At 41.6% G+C, this 16,725-nt stretch overlaps 1 protein-coding gene across 1 annotated transcript in view; it reads left to right on the top strand.

Moving 5' to 3' along the window:
* Positions 1-659: 659 nt before the first annotated feature.
* SLC6A2 (solute carrier family 6 member 2) overlaps positions 660-16,725 on the top strand; it is a 62,579-nt gene continuing 46,513 nt past the window's right edge. Inside the window, 3 exon segments of the mRNA XM_071756962.1 lie at positions 660-893; positions 895-981; positions 983-1,310. Of these exon segments, the coding sequence (XP_071613063.1) occupies positions 849-893; positions 895-981; positions 983-1,310 (460 nt within the window). The 5' untranslated portion in view covers positions 660-848.

Below are 16,725 nucleotides of genomic sequence, written 5' to 3' on the forward strand. Positions count from 1 at the left end.
TTTTAAACTGTGACATTCCTGTAATAGGCATTGAATGCAGAGCTACTGCTCACAGCAGTAACAGGAACAGCCCCTGCAAACCCCTTTCTGCAGCTGTATTTAGCCAGCTTTTGGCATCAGTCACTCTTGTACTGCCAGCTAATTCTTTGATCATTTTACACATAAAAGACCCCAGGTCCCATCTGGAATAGAAAAAAAATAGTTCATGTCCTGCAAATACTTCAACCTGACAAGTGAATCCTACAAGCCCACGCTTTCCAGGAAATTAAAATCTGGGCATCCATCAGTCCTGGCATAAAAATATCAGCAGTGTCCATCTCTGCCATGCAGCCCTGCATCCCACCAGGTTCTGATGTCAAAAACCAAATTTTGCAGTTTAACTAAAGCCACGCTGGCAGGCAGGGGAAAGCTGCCTCTGTACTGCAGCTGAGCAGGGAAAGAAAGGAAGTGAGCAAACCAGCTCAGCTCTACCTGTTGCCTGCTAACAGCACTTTTCAGACTGCTTGACCGGGAATGCGTATTTTGCCTCACGGAAGCAGCAGCTCCGAGAGCCCCGCAGTTTGGGGCAGGACAAGCCCTGACCGCCCCAAGCGACCCCGCCGCTGGTGGGCAAGGTGCAGCGCTGAGGCAGCGTGGGGCTCCGGCCGGCCCCGCTCTCCCTGGTTCCCCCGGCTGACGGAGCGGGTCGGGAGGCTCCAGCTGGGTCTCCGCGGGGCCCCGGAGGCAGTGGTAGGGGCGAGGTGTCTGCCCCAGGTGCGGCCGCGTCTGGGCTGCTGCCGGCCCGCTCCCCCGCGGAGGAAGGGCTCTCCCCGGGGGCACCCCGGTCCCCCCTCTCCCGCCTCATTTGCATGGCTCTTATTACGGCCGTGCCTCGCTCCTGCCGCGCTGACACCGGGCGGGCTGGAGCGCGGAGTCGCCTCCAGCGGGAACTGCGCTTCCGTCAGCTGCGCTCCCGCCGCGCCCGGCTCCCCCTCCTCAGCTCCGCTCTCTCTGGATGTTTAAGGCAAAGATGAACAAACAGATCCAGCCCGACCGCAAAGTGTCGGTGGTGGCCCCCTTGCCGGAGCGCTCGGGGCCGCCGCCGCCGCCGCCCCCGAAGAAGGACGTGGAGCTGATCCTGGTGAAGGAGCACAACGGGGTGCAATACACCAGCAGCAGCCTCCTGCCCGCCGCCCCCGCCCCGCACTACGGCGCCCAGGACAGGGAGACCTGGGGCAAGAAGATCGACTTTCTCCTCTCCGTCATCGGCTTCGCCGTGGACCTGGCCAACGTCTGGCGATTTCCCTACCTCTGCTACAAAAATGGAGGGGGTAAGAGCGCCGCTTGCGAGGTCCTAATCCCCCCCCACCCCAGCCTCCCCTCCCTGGCCCCACAGTCGCATCCCCCTGATCCTTCCCGGAGTTTCAGGGGGGAAGCCGAGAGCCGACGCTCGCCCCGCTGTGCCCGGGAGCGGTGTCGGATGGCGAAGGGAGGAGCGGCGGCACCCGGGGCTCTGCCCCAGCGCTGTCCCGCTCCGCCAGCCGGCACCGGGCACCCACCGCCGCCCCGGGCCCGCACGGGTCGCCGCTCCCCACGCAACTCCGTCACGGTAAGGATGGCTCGCACACCCCTCGGAGTTTAACTTAGTTTTGAGCACAAACGTATTTGCCGCCTACTGCAACTTCAGCCTGATGAGCACTTTTTTTTCGTTCGCAAAAAATAGCATCAAGAAGAGGGGAGGGGAGGGAAACGCACAAAAAATGCTTGAGCAGAAAAACGCCACCTAGAAAAGTCAGCGCCCGACCCCTGAAAGGCTTCTTTGGGGCAGTTCTAACGTGGGATCAGGATTTCTGCCCTCCACTCTATAACCCGGGGGTTCTTTCTCCCTTCTCCTCCCCACTGTGCCCCACAAAGAAGGTAGGAGCCCTGTTACAAACAAAACCTCACCTCCTGCACAGTTTGGCAATGACAGCGACCACCAAACAAAAAAACAACCAAACAAAAAACCACACAATAGTTACAGTTATGTCAGACTGTCTGGCACACCTTCGGGAAGACCTTAGCTCCATCATCCCTTTTCATCTCCCTGAAATACTCTGTGTTGTCAGTGCTGACTCCATGCTGTGATGGAGTAACACCATCTGCAAGCTGGGCAGGTGCCTGGGGTGCTCTCAGATCCCACACAGGGAGAACAGACCCTGCCTAGCAGATGGAGAACTGTTTGTGGGAACGGGGAAGGATACAGGGAGAAGAAGTGCTAGATAGAAAGTATGTTCCTTAAGATAGTTATGTATGTCTCGATAGCGTGGCTGCCTGGTGAAAAAGGCAACTGGTTCACAGTGATAGCATGTAATTCCTGCTTCCTCTGGAAAGAGGAACGTGGGAAAATCCCTATCAGTTACAGTGTAATTACACATATCACTGACACTTAACAGGATACTAGAAAGGGCTGATACAGAAACACTTGTTCTAGTTTGGCACCTCCAAAACTTCTGAGAGAAGTCAGAAAATATCTCTGCTCACCACCCAGACAGGCTGAAGAAAGTAGTTAGTACTGAAAAATAACCTCCATCCTTATTTCATTATGTCCCAAAATAATTCTAGCAATTCCCATTCCAACAGCAGCACAATGCCTCTGAACCCAGCAGGCTTCCACAGTGTCAGATGCAGGTGCAGCAGCATTCATGCCACCCAGTACATAGGCACCATTGCCAGATCTCCAGGTCTTCTGGCAATTTTTAGGGAGATATATTCCCTTATCTCACATTGCACAAGGTGACACCCAGAGTGCTTGACCTCTTTTCTGTCGTATTTTGGGTCACTTAATTTCCTAACCTGCTTCCTCTATAATTTGCTGCTAGCTCAGGCACAGGAGCTACCAGTCTGCAAGTCTCTTGTATTCAGTTTTGTCTCCATGTATCTTCTGTCAGTTCAGCCCAAGAAACCTGGGTATCCTTTAGCATGGAGAGACAGCTGCAAGAGGCACCTTTCAGTGAAAAGTTTGTACCAATTCCTCCATCCCAGCAAAGTGAAATCAGACCTTTACAAGCAAAGATAGCCCATAGAATGACTGAGATCTGCTTACTGGTACAGGGATTATAAACACTTTTTTCCTCTGCTCTTCAACAGTATGAACCATCTCAATCAAACCCTAGGATATAATTCCCAAACACACATATAGTATAATAACATCCTTTACAGGCATGTAAAAGACTTAAAATGAAAGATCGGATAATTCTGATGGTCAAAACCCATCTAAAATGGGTTTTTCCTAAGCAGGTCTTCCCATGGAGCTATCTGAGATGAGCTGTAGCTAGTAAGCTAATTTTTACAACTTGATTGTGTTTGGCTTAAAGAAGTTCAATAATATCTCCTTTGAGATTGTATTTCTTTTTCTGTGCTTTTTGATAGAGTATGGCCCTCTGCATCTGAAAGAACTTCAGGATAAACCCTGTGCCAAGAAGTGGGAAATGGAAATATAGCCAGGGACTGGTTAACATATCTCTTCCTTCTCTATATTATCTTTATGCTATCTTAAAAATTTTCCATCTATTGCACCTCATGTTTGACATATATAAATTCCATTTAGTAGAAACTTCTGTAAGAGATCAAGCTCTAGAAGTATCAAGTTTCAAGCCAGTTCTGTCCCTTTTCTCTGGGTCAAACTGGGTTTGGGAATTTGTTTGTTCTGTGGGCAAATTTTCCTACCAGACCAAAGAACATGAGGCAACAGGCAGAGTTATGGGATATTGTTGGATCTTGTTGCTATCTTTCCAGTCCTAAATCACAGATATTCTTAAACATCGTTTTAATTTTTTTCTTTCTTTCCCCCACACTTCTACTACAGACAGGAACCTTTCTGGCACTAGAGCAAGTTTTGCTATCTCAAAAAGAATAAACCAATGGGTTTTGTATAACTGCTGACTTATGCATCTCTATACAGAAGATGAAATAAAAATAAAGTACTAGTAAACACAGACAAAAATTAATATAATTATTTTAGCAGTTTTCCTGGACTGCTGAGCAAGCTAAGGAGACAAAATCAAGTGGCATTTCTCTACTTGTATAGCATGCTTAGACTTGCTCTTTAAAAAAGTTTTACAAGGTTCTTATAACAGGGTTATAGCTTGCCTTTTGGTATTTATAAGGATCTACTACATAATGGAAGAAAAAAGAAACAGATCAAACTTGAATAGGGTGATATGTATGAAGTAAATCACTGGAAGGAAAAAAGTTTCCTTTCTTATTCCTCCCTGAATTTCTCTTTATTCTGAAAGCCTCAGCAATTGCTCAGCCTCATTAATTAACTGGAGCTGTCTTCAGTCAAAGATAGTCAAATGTAGGTTATACTTATATACTTATGTATCCACAAATACTTTTTTTTTTTAATTGTTACAAAAAAGGCAGTAAAAAGCAAGCGTTTTGCAATACTGGAAGTCCTAGACCACTAAGTTATTTTAACAATTGTTTTCAGCATAGCTTGCTCTATCTAGCAAAAAGAAATTATGTTATCCTTCCAAAATCTACACCCACGAAGGCTTTACAATTGCTCCTAAATGTCAAACAAAAGCACCAAGGACGTGGTAGAAAATGGCACCACCCCCTAACATCTTTTAAAAATGTGATGTGGGTGATGTGTGTCCTAAGACTGGCTGTGATTAATTCAAGATGTCAGCAGACACACTAAGGGCCTTTCCATGCTTCCAAAACCAGATAGGTTGTCAATAAAACATGAGAACTTACAGGAACTAAAAGGAGAGTATAAATACATACCATATTCCCTTATTCAAAGCTGAATTTTACAAGGACATGGAAGAGTAGTAACATCCCTACCTTCTTAATAACCAAATCCTTCAATCTCTTTCTTTGATAAACTCCAGGGAAATTTACTGATTAAAAACTAGGCATTCAGGCTTTTTGTTAGATCTTCAACTTCCACATGTACAGAGCTCCCAGTAGTTACCTTCAGTGAGTTCCACAAGGCATTCACCACTCAGTGGTAGTTATTACAGTCTTTTTTTATTTTGAGTGACAGCACCAGTGTCTGTTTGGGTTTTTTAACAAAAAAAATCTATTTCTATTTTAACAAGCTTCCAGCAAAAGCTAGACAGTAAGGAGCATGGAGCAGCACTGAAATGCTGAATGAATAGCCAGAAACATCTGTGTTTTGGGAGTAGCCTGCTGAGAGACCCCAATGGGACTTCTGCACAAAGATAGATGGCAGAATGTAACCCTTATGTGAACAACTCTCATTTTAGAAACATTCTTCTGCTATAAAAAAGAAAAACCCCAATCTTCAGTAAGATCTGAAAAGCTAGAGCATTTATTGTTTTGTATCAGTTACCTACTTCCAGAGGACTTGCCTGCCTTGCAGTGGCAGTGACAGATGCAGTGGCTGTGTTAGGCTATGATATGGGCCATAAAAAAACAGTTTAGAAGAAACAGAGGAGATGAAACTTTGCCCTCACCAACTTCTTGGAAGCAGGATATGGCCACTTTGTGCTCTAAACTACTTTATAAGATGATAGAGATGATCTGTGCAGATTTTAAAATTCTGCAAGTGCTCATCAAGCAGATGAGGCAACACTCCAGAAGGGGGGATTATCAAACATCCCCTTGTCAGTTTGATTAATCAATAAATATCACAACTCATATGTATTTCACTGCTCCTCACAACACAAAGGCAAAGCACTGTTTGCAGCAGATCACATACTGTCTGCACAGTCCTTTGTGAGAGTTTCAAGGATCAGGTTATGTCACTGGAAAAATCATCAGCGACCATCACTTCCACTGAGTATTCTCACCAGTGCCATATCCTCATTACAACTCACTTCTGGCAAGAGCCCATCTTTATTTTTCTAAAAAGAGACTCCCTAGCTGTAAGATGCTGTTAAGTGACCAACATCAATGTACACAGAACAAGTCTTTGTAACACATCAAACCTTTTAAGTGCTCCCCAGTTCTGTAGTAGGCTGTGCTGGAGGGTTATAGAATAAGAAGAGTATTAAAATTAAACTCACATCAATTTAGGGAAAGATTTAGCCTGATATTTGGATTACATCTCAAATTTTACTAATGCCAAGTGAAGTTGAGTAATGCCTAACATGATTAACCGAGGTGCTCAGTGGGGGAGGATGATGCTTGCCATTGTAGTTTTTGTGCAAGATACTTTTAGTATTAATGTTCCTTGTTGTTTCATTTTCCTGCAAAGTCATAGGCAAAATTAGTAACTCCCATTGAAAACCAGGGAAAAATAATTTACTAACATAAAATACTCTTTTTGAGAGCCAAAGTATTTGCAAGGTCAGTCATGCTCAGCCTGCTCCTTAGGAAGCATGTAGTTGGTGGATTAGTTGCTGGAGACTTAATGCATCCTAAGAATCAAATTAAGCTTTTTATGAATTTAAAATAGCTGCAGATTAATATTTTAACAGTTTTCTAACTATCATAATGCACATTTATCTCCTCTGAAGCATCTTTCAAGTGTTTTTAGACCACAGCCTTTCTAAAATAAATGGTTGGCTTCACAGAACAGCTCACCAGTAACCAATACAATTTAAAACAGAACCATATTACCTTTTATCCTAATGCTCCCTTTCCTATTCATACTTCCTTAAGTTGTAATGCAGGAGTGAGCAATCCACAGATACCAAAAAGAGTATTCAACCAAGCCCAAACATCCCCAAACAGGGCCAGCACAAGGTCTGGAGCTGAGAGCTGTCACATACTGAGAATGCCACCTGTGAAAGCATCACTGCCCCAGGGCCAGAAGCCTGGCAAGCAGGCTGCTTCCCCCAAAGCAAGCTATGCACCTCACCTTTCTAGGAGGCTCTGTCCCCTGCATTCTGCCAAATGTCTGCCAGCAAATTTAATCACTATTTTGAGAAACAATATAACCTGACACTTCATATTTCAAAGGTGGATGACCTTTGCCTTCTAACATTAGGGTTTACATTCCAAAATAGCATTGATGATGATGATAACACATCACCTTTGAAGTAATCTCACTGCAAAGCCTACGCCAAGAGTTTGACTCATCAGTCAATCACAGCCTGATCGAGTGATTTTGGTTTCCTAATAAGGGGGTTTCAGTTCCCACCAGCACATGAAACCAGTGACCTAAACCAGGTTAAACTGTTCTGCTCATCTCACTGTGGCTGTGAGCTTTGGGATTGTGTGACACTAGATGGACTCCCAGCTGAGAGAAGTTACTTATCCCTGAAGTCTAGCAACCCTTAGACTGACAATTTTATAAAGGTTCTAGACACACATAATCAAAAAAGGTTCTACACTAGATTCATAGTATTTATTCTGAGGTTACATTTATTCTGGGGTTAACAGAGTGCAAGCACACAGAACTGCTCTAAGGGGCACTCCAATCAGTTACCAAACTGGTTTTCTACCTTTGCTCCTCCAGTTTACCAGGAAAATAAAAAAATCTGATGTGAACTAAATGAGCTGTTCTGACAAAAGCAAAGATGCCTCTTTCTAAGCATGCTAAATGTACACATTTTGATTACCACTCTGAAGTAATTTATTCTAAAGTGAGAGGAAGAAAAGATACCAAGTAGTAAACTTAGTTCTGTTGTTTGGAAATTTAAAATCTCTGCTTAAGGTCCCCCTCCACTCCCACCCTCATAGGTCCTTGTATGCCTCTCTCTATTCTACCAAGATTGAAGGACTGAAATATCCCTAGAAAGCCATTCCAATAGGATATACATCCCTCCCATTCTATTAAAGGAAATTCTATTAAAAAGAGTCACAGGAGTTTCCTATACTTTGCCTTAGGTTTTGGGTACTCATCCAAGCAGAAATAACAAGCACTCTGTTTCTCTCATAAGTTTTCAAGCCCTTTATTCAATTCACTGGGAGCAATGGAAAATCCAAAGGCCACATTAGGAGTGCAGCAGTCAATAACCCTTCTTTACTGAAGAAACCAAACTATCTCTAAGGAGACTGAGACACGGCCTACATGGTTTGGGGGCAGAATTTGCCTTGAGTATTTTGGGAAAACTTCACAAACTTGTCTGTCAGTTCAATGAATATGTGAATACAGATCCAGCAGTCTAAAGACATTATTTCAAGACAGTTCCTTTCTTCCCTATACTTACATTGATACAAAACAGAACATTAACACAGCTCTTTACACATGAAGTCAGAGGGAACACACAGCTTTAGCAAGTGTTCAGATACACTGTGAGGGAAATGATGATTAACACCACAAATCACTGAACCTCTTGCTGTAAATTAAAATGGAAAGAAATGGTTTAAAGCATTCTGAGCATTTCTGAGAAGAAACATCAAATAGCTCACACCTTCAGTTCTGTTATGCCTAATGGGAAGCACAACAGCAGCTCCCAGTTCTGCAGCCTTAGTCCCAAGTTAACCAATTGATTAAATAGTTAAGAATCATAGTATGACTTTAATATGAGTTTGCACTGTAAGCTCCACAGCTTTTATAAACATTGTAATCATTAGATGATGTTGTACCTAACTGCCCTCATCACTATCATAAGGTAAACTGTAACCAAATAAATTCTATACTTAGAGATATTTATATAAAAAAATACTGTAATTCAGGAGGCAGGAGACAAATTTAAATGGAGTCTCTTTGTAACAGAGTTCTGGTTCTTTTAGTACTACCTTGTTCTCAGTAATGCTGAATAATTCCTGTTCTCATAGAAATTTTGTAGAGATAACTGCAGCAAAATTCAGCATCTTCTGTATAGAGTCAACATACTTAATTTCAGCTATACAGTGTCTGAAACCTTCAATCCATAAAGAGGGAGGAAGGAGGTGGGGGGAATGGAAGGCAGACACTTAAGTTCCTTGAGATATATTCTTCCTCATGAATACCATAGGAAAAAACCCTCTGGAGTACTTATCAAAGTTATCCCTTGTTTTATTTTCACTCTTCCTTCTCCTTTCCCCTGGTGTCTATTTAAATGTTTTGTCACAAAGGTGACAGCACAGTGCTTCACTTTGAGAACTAGGGTCTATCATTCAGAAATACAAACTGTAGGAAGGAGGGCAGGCTACATAAGCCATGTACTTCTTTACATCCATATTCATCCAAAGCACACTGCCAACTTGCCAGTGCTCAGAATTCTGTGATAACCCATTGCTAAACAAAATTCACAGAGAGGGCTGGGCAGGCAGTTGTCTTCTGCCAGCCCATAAATTTTTTTTACGACCAGCATTCTGATTGCTGGTGTACAGTAAGAAATGTTGCCCTCATTGTACAATAAGCCTTTTTATAGAGGATAGTAATTTTTCCAGTGCTTCTACTTTTTTTCCTTCTACTCCAAGGCTTCAGGAACACAACTACTAACTTCCAGAAGTACAAATGATTGCAGGAGCTGTGCTTTTAATATAGGTATTAACTGGTCACTGTAGTTTGGCTGGTGTTTTAGGATATACATTCATTTATGTGTTCAAACCAGGATCCAACATTTATCAGAGCAGTGGTGTGAGACTACACTGTATAAAGCCTTTCCTGAACTGCTTTGTTACAAAGTGCTTCCCTAGAACAAAGCCAGCATCAAAAGAGCAGTCCTGGCTTCATCCTGCTCCACTGAAGTAAGCACACAGGAGCTGTGTTTTGAACAGCAGAAGAATTTTACTCCTTTATATTCATTACTTAAGAGTTGGAGAAAAATCTTGCATGATTCCCAAGCACTGCAATTAGTGACAGAGTGAGTGGAAAGCCATGTCTTGCAACAGCAGCTCTCTTCTTAGTTTAAGAAACAGCTTTTGTGGCACTGATGAACAGGTAACTGCGTAGCATTCCTCTCGGATGAAGGCTGCACAGCTGTGGGAAGCCACTGATTTTCTGGCCCATCTGCAGCATGGAAGATAACACCCCACCTGATTGCCTTGCTGGCCATCCAAGCAAGCTACTACCATGGGCAAAGCATATGAACTGAAAAAAGCAGCCACATGCTGTGTATCTTATTTTTTGCTAGCTACTTACAATTTATTCTGCACCTTAGGAACTATGTGTACTGGAATAGCACTCTTCATTTATTTAACTTTTATTTCTTTCTCTCTCTTTTCCTCTTCTATAATCAAACACCTCTTGCAATGTCTATCCTGAAGCATGCCACAGGTGACATATATATAAGATCTTTTTCTCGAAGAAAAGTATGATAGCAATAAAAAAAGGAGGAGGGGAGGGACTTTCTAGTCCACCACTCTACAGAGCAGAATAATAGAAAACTTTTCTCAGACCACAAGGTGGAGCAGTAGATCCTTATAGATCTCAGTAGGTCCTGACAATGTAACAGCAAAGTAACTGCATTTCCAGAGAAAAAGAATTACTGGAGGACATGACAGGGTAGCTTACGATTTTCAAATACAGAGCTGCCCAATAACAGCGATGATTTTTCCCAACCAGGTAATTCTTGGATTTCCTGATTGATTTCATTTATCAAGATGTTATAGGATTGGCAGTTTTTAGAGATGCCTAATTCACATCAAGGAGTTTGTCAGCATGGCCACAATGACAGCAAGGAGACAATCCATGGATAAGCAGTTGTTAGTCCCTGAACACAGTGAATGGAATGATGGAGATACCATCCCTTCACTCCATGGAATAAAACATGAGGAAATAATCCTTCAAATGCTAATATTACAAAGCCGTTCTGTGCAGTTCTCTCAAAAGATTTCCCTTTGGAAAACAAACAAGCTCCACAGAGATTTTCACTACCATTCTACAATAACCATGCTTATTTCTTTTCTTCTCCAATGTTAGTGTAACCTCCCTCTCAGCAGGTCTCAATGCCTTGCCATCTTGGCAGAAGCATCATTATTTTACACCACCAGTAACAGAAAGAACAATTAAGTATATTGAACTGTGGTATTAGAAATTTTGAGGCTAATTGTTACCAAAAAATCAAGTTGACAGCATAGAAGCTACTCAAAAGTAGCATCTTTGCTGCATGACTGTTGGTTAGTGTGCAGGACTTCATCTGCCTCCACATGTCCAATGAGACTGATGCCAGAAGAAAGCTGAGATGAGGGGTGATTAGAGCTGTACATAGGCATCTTATTTACAAGATTTATCCCAAGACTAAGGAATAGTTTGTGCTGGGTCGTGCTTTTGTCTCCTCTCTAAACAGAAACACAGATGCATCGATGAGATCATGGCGCAGGTGTTCATGAGACAGGAGACATTCCAGGACTTTTTTTTTTTTTTTTTTTTTTGAGGAAAGAGTTTTCATCATTTGTTCCTTTTCTGTAGTTTGTTTCTCATGTATATATGGCTCTAGAGCCTTAGTTAAAATCAATAGATTCGTAAACCACAAGGGAGAAATCTTGACCCAGCTGAAGTCAATGGGTGTTTTTTTTCCATTGACGTCACCAGAGCCAGGATTTCAACCCAAATAACAGACGTCTTTCTCTTAAGGACTCCTAAGTAGACAGGATTTCCAGACTAAAAATTATGTGAGAAGAAAAACAGAGTAAAGTAATAAAAACCACTCAGACTGAACTGATACAGAAGACTTTCACTGACTAATAACTGATCTTCACTCAGGCTAATAGCTCAGTACTTTACCTAATAAGCAAAATGTCAGGACTTACATAGATTATGGTCATTACTACACAAAATTAATTTACTCTGTGAGAGCCAAACTATGACCTCGACACACTCCTACGTAGGGCTCAGGCAATTAAAAAAATATTATTTTAAGAAGTGCTTTTTACTCTCGCAGTTTCATAGAGATTAATTATTAGACAACAATCTCTAGCTCTCAAGGCTAAAGAAAAAAAAGGGAAAATACAAAATACAAGACTAAAAGCAAGCAGACAAATAAAAGGATTAGGCTAGAATATCTTACATTTTAAGACATTTTAAGTTCTTCTGGGGCCTAACCCATGACTTTTGAACTTCTGAAACTGGCAGTTGGAGTAATAGAGCTGGCAACAGTTGCTCTCTCTTTCCTTGACTTTTCTCTAAAAGAAAAAAGTTACCTAAATTGCAAGTTAATCCTTCATTGATGCATAGAGGCTGACAACAAAATCAGTCTCTAACTCTAAATTAAGAGCTTTTGAGATCTTCAAGTTCACTTATATTTTCCCTTCTAAGTGCTGTTTTACAGTCACGAGTTGTTACGTGTTTAAAAGCTGTTTAGAAACACCAAAAAAAAAAAAAAAAAAATTTAAACTATCTGTGTGAAACATAGAAAACACCAAACTCAGCCACGCTTATTTGTAAGGTCTGAGTAACCAGTGAACTAAATCACACCCTGCCCTGCTCTTGCAAAAGTCAAGGAGGGATGAAATGAGGGATTTTTCTTTGAGCTGCTAATAGGCCTCTGCTTCACCTCGAGGGGGAGCTATGATGGACCCTGAGGTTATGGTCATGTTCTTCTATGGCATTTCAATCTGGGAGGCCCTTTGCAGAACAGCAGTGATGAAACATGCACTGGACAACCTGGTCTGAGGGGAAAACTTACCTCAGTGCTTGAAGTTCATTAGGACAATAATCCGTTAATAAAAACAAATGTAAAACTCAGTTTTCAAACTTAAATAAGATTTTTTGTCTGATTAATTCCCACAGAAGAGGAAGAGTAGAGGGACAGAAAATGAAGGGAAGGGGTTGCTAGCCAGTACAGCTGGATCCAGGCTGCACTGATGTTTCATACTGGTCCAGGTGAGGCTCAGTTTACCCTTTGGAGCAGGAGTTGTTGTCACAGTCCTCCTGTTGCAGGATGCTACTGTAAGTTTTGCTTAATGTTTACAAAGCTCAGAGACCACACCTGATGGCTCTCCTTTGCATACAGAATATTACCAGCACTACCCTAGGCCAAATACAGCTTTATTCCAAATGGAAAGGTTTTCTCTGAAGAATGGTGTGAAATTCTTGTGTTCATTGCTAAGAGAAAAGTAGAAAGTAAAGAAGCCACAGCCATATGGCAACTACCCTTGCTGGACCTTCTAAAATTTTAAAACAATCTGATAGCAACTATAATCTTTGCTAAGAGTACAAGGTTTCCATTGTTCTAGGCAATTATGCAGTAAGTAGCCATCACACTGTACTTTGTAGTTTCTACAGCCTGTCTAAGAAATATTGATGCACCAAAGAAACTACATAAAGAATATTTCTCTGTAGTACTGCAGAAAACACAAGCAAGGTTTTAATAAAACATGGAAAATGGCTTTATAATGTATGGAGCTGTTTGCCCTCTGCTTTACATATGTGTGATATGTAGTTCACAGTACAGCTATTCTGCTTCCTTCAGTGACATCAGAAAGAACATTCATCCTGAAGGCTTCATTTATGACTGAGATTAAAGGAAAGACTTATGAGAATTCTTATGGAGAGGAACATGTAACTGTCTCCTATGTCTGTGACACAACATAACTTTACTGATAGGGGAATTTAGAGGATTCTGTTGTGCAAGAGCAGTGTTTCTGTTTGTAAAGACTAAGATAACAGAGAAAGTATTATGCTATTACAAATATAATATCTAATATGGCCTGGCAGGAAAGGGAATGTTTGTTTTGGTCACTGAGTGAAAGAATTCAACTTAAAATTGGCTTAATCACTAAATGGTAAGAAAAATTCTAAGTGTACATCAGAATGTTTGTACTTCATTCTTTAGCAGAATTTCAAGGCATTTACCTCCTATTGGTTTGTACATTAATCCTCTTGAAAGCTGCCTGGCACTTGTCTAGACCTGATTTAAGATGTCTTAAGAACTTTGTTATACCCTGGCACAATTATGAATCTCATGCTGCCTAAAACGGGTACTGTCTACTCCATGGAGGCTCTTTAACTTTGGAGTTGTTTTTTATTTTGATATTCTGCAAAATTAAAGCAGTCTTTTGAAGAGAAACACCCTTCAGCTGTGGTTGTGGTGTGAAGCAGAAATGGCTCTGTTCCATGAACAGAACAAAGCACATTCCACAAGCCTTGTCTCACGGGGTGCAGTAGCTGCTACTGGGGCTCTAAGGAGCTCTGCCAGGGCACTCACATCCCCTCAGATCAGGTACCCAATGCAGGTGGCATCTCAGGGCAATCTTGAGAACGTGAGAAAGAACAGAAAGACCAAAGCAAGGACAAACACTGCCTAAATGAGAGGATGAAATCCAGAGGATTCACCCCAGGCTCTTTTCTAGCAGGGGGGAGGAACATGCCAGGGATATAAACTCAGCCTTCCTGGAGCATCAAATGCACAACTTAGAAAGTGGGTACTGTGACTTGCTGTGGGTAATGTACCTCTTCAACCTGACAATATATGAACCTGTTACACCACAAAATACCTCTAAGGTGGGAATTTTAGAGAGAAAAGCTGGAATCACTACTGCACTGTAATTCATGTGTTTACTTCACTGTCTCTTCAGAGAATAAGAAGAAGGCTGAAACACTTGATTGCAGCATTCAAGCAGCTTTATGTGAGGGAAAAAAAAAAAAAGTACTGTGAAGTATTTTAATTTATCTGGGAAAACACTGCCACAATTAAATGTCAGATACATTCAAATTAGAAATAGTAATTTTTTTTAATTTTTGTTTTTTATAACACCGAAGTTATTGACCTATGAAATACACTACCAAAAAAGCAAAGGATCTGTATGATATCTTCAAATCAGGATTGGATGGTTTTCTGTCTGAAATTCTGGTTTATGTTTGACACGAAACTAGATAAAAGCATCTAACAGTCCCTTGTGGCATCAAAATCAGATGGATCTATGCATTTTGAAAACGTTCATTTTTATTTGACTGAGACAAATATACACAAGTTAACACACAGATTCTCTGAAAAGGGGGACAAAACTATGACAAATGGTGCATCTGAACCCAAGTAAAACTCTAGTTGCCAAAATCTCCCTGGCACCAAGCAAGGGCTTCCATACACTTAAAGGAATGCTAAAGCTCATGTAGTAGTAATTCCTTTCGAGTATATGATTATATCCTGTACACCCCAGAAAATAAGTTTCCAGTACACATATTTCAGGGAAAACTTATCATGAGGTTATGTGATGCTATTACAGATTTTCTAGTGTAGGTACCCAGCAAACCCTGCTTGCCTTCATCCACAAGCTCACAACAAATAACTTCTGAAGTTTTAATTAAAAAATATTTTTAGTCATGGATATCCTGCCAGCAGTAAATCAGGGTACAGTTTGATTTTGGACATCTCAAGTACAGCCTACACCTTTCATAGGTGGTTTTCTTGATACTCAATTGCAGGTGAATGGGTCCTTCTGTAATCCCCTCTGTTGGGAAGCAGCAGTGTTTTCCAGCCAGGTACCTGCAGCCCAGTACTATACACTTCTGACCAGCAACTTCCAAAGGGCTCACAAACCAGACAGTTTGCTATTTTGTTCCCAACAGAGTCATCTGCTCAGTCATAGTCCCACTTTTAAAAACCCTGTTCTGCTGAACATTACTTAAAGGGATTTCGTAAATCACATAACAGAAGTCTACAAGCTGGCTCCACATTCCAGCTCTCCTACTCCCTCATTTCTTATTTAAACTAACCAGGTAGCTGAAAAAGAACAGGCACAGAAGCAATGAGATGGAGCTGGGCAGGAGTGTTAGTAGCTAGACCTTCACACTGTTGCAAGCTCCAGGTTATTTACTTTGCAAACTACTGTCAAAGCTCACCTTGACACCAGTTGATTTACTGGGGCCAGCTCCAAGAGCAGCCCTGATGTAAGGAGGCACAACCAAAAAACAAAAGTTACCACTGCAACCTATAAAGCACATTTTTCCACTTTCTACAGTCACACAACAAAAGATGGGGATGGCTTCATCCCCTAAGCCAGCAGCAGTGAGAATGTTGTGAAGGTCAGCAGCAGGAACCCTCCCACAAAGCTCCAGACCTCCCACTGCCACACTGACCATCTTAGACCAACCTAATCTAAATTGTCTCAAAAATATAGATTACCCTACCCTGTCTCTTCACTACTTCTTCCTTTTCCTATCAAACAACATAGGCTAAGGTTCTGCTCTTCCATCTTCCTGTGGTCACCTTTAAACTGCACAACATTTTAATCAATGGTGTTAATTTATGCAGCATTTCATTAATTTATGCAAATAGAATTTTAGCCAATGACCTGGGGGTTATTTATGAATGAATCATGCTGCCCTGAGTGCCTGGGTGTATTTAACTCTCATTAACTTTTTCAAAATAGCTACTAATGAGTTTCTTTATCTCATTCTTATAACAAAAAGCCAGAGATGACCAGGTTTGCATGGAAGGGTGTGGGTAACCCCTTCTGGTCTAACACAGTGATCATCTTATAAATACACTGCCCTTTAAAGTCACCTCAAGTGGGTTCAAGGCAGTAGCAGGTTAACAGCTCAAGACAAAATATGCAGGCTTCACTCAGCAACAGCCCACGAAGAGCATTGAACCATTTCTGGAAACTATTTGTTTTCACTTTCTTTTGAGAGAAAGGAATGCTATTAAAATCAGAATTCTGGAAAAAACTGAAGGCTCTGAGACCAAGTTGATTGTAGAAATATAAATAGGTTCCGATCCAAGCAACAGTTTGTTAGAAGGAGTAGCTAAATATAAGGGCTTCAAAAGAAACATGTCACTCATGATGGTACAGCTCCACTGGTTTTATGATTCAGAAATTCTTTCCATGAAAAAGGTTGCATAGTTGGAAGATTTTATTGCATACTTGGAAGATTTTATACTCGCAAAGTCCTAGTGAAGTTTTTTTATAGTGTGTTGTGTGACCTGTTTTGCAGAAAATGTTATTTTTGACTACTATAATCTACTGCTGCTG

This window comes from Heliangelus exortis, chromosome 13 (assembly GCF_036169615.1).
Source record: "Heliangelus exortis chromosome 13, bHelExo1.hap1, whole genome shotgun sequence".
NCBI lineage: Eukaryota > Metazoa > Chordata > Aves > Apodiformes > Trochilidae > Heliangelus > Heliangelus exortis.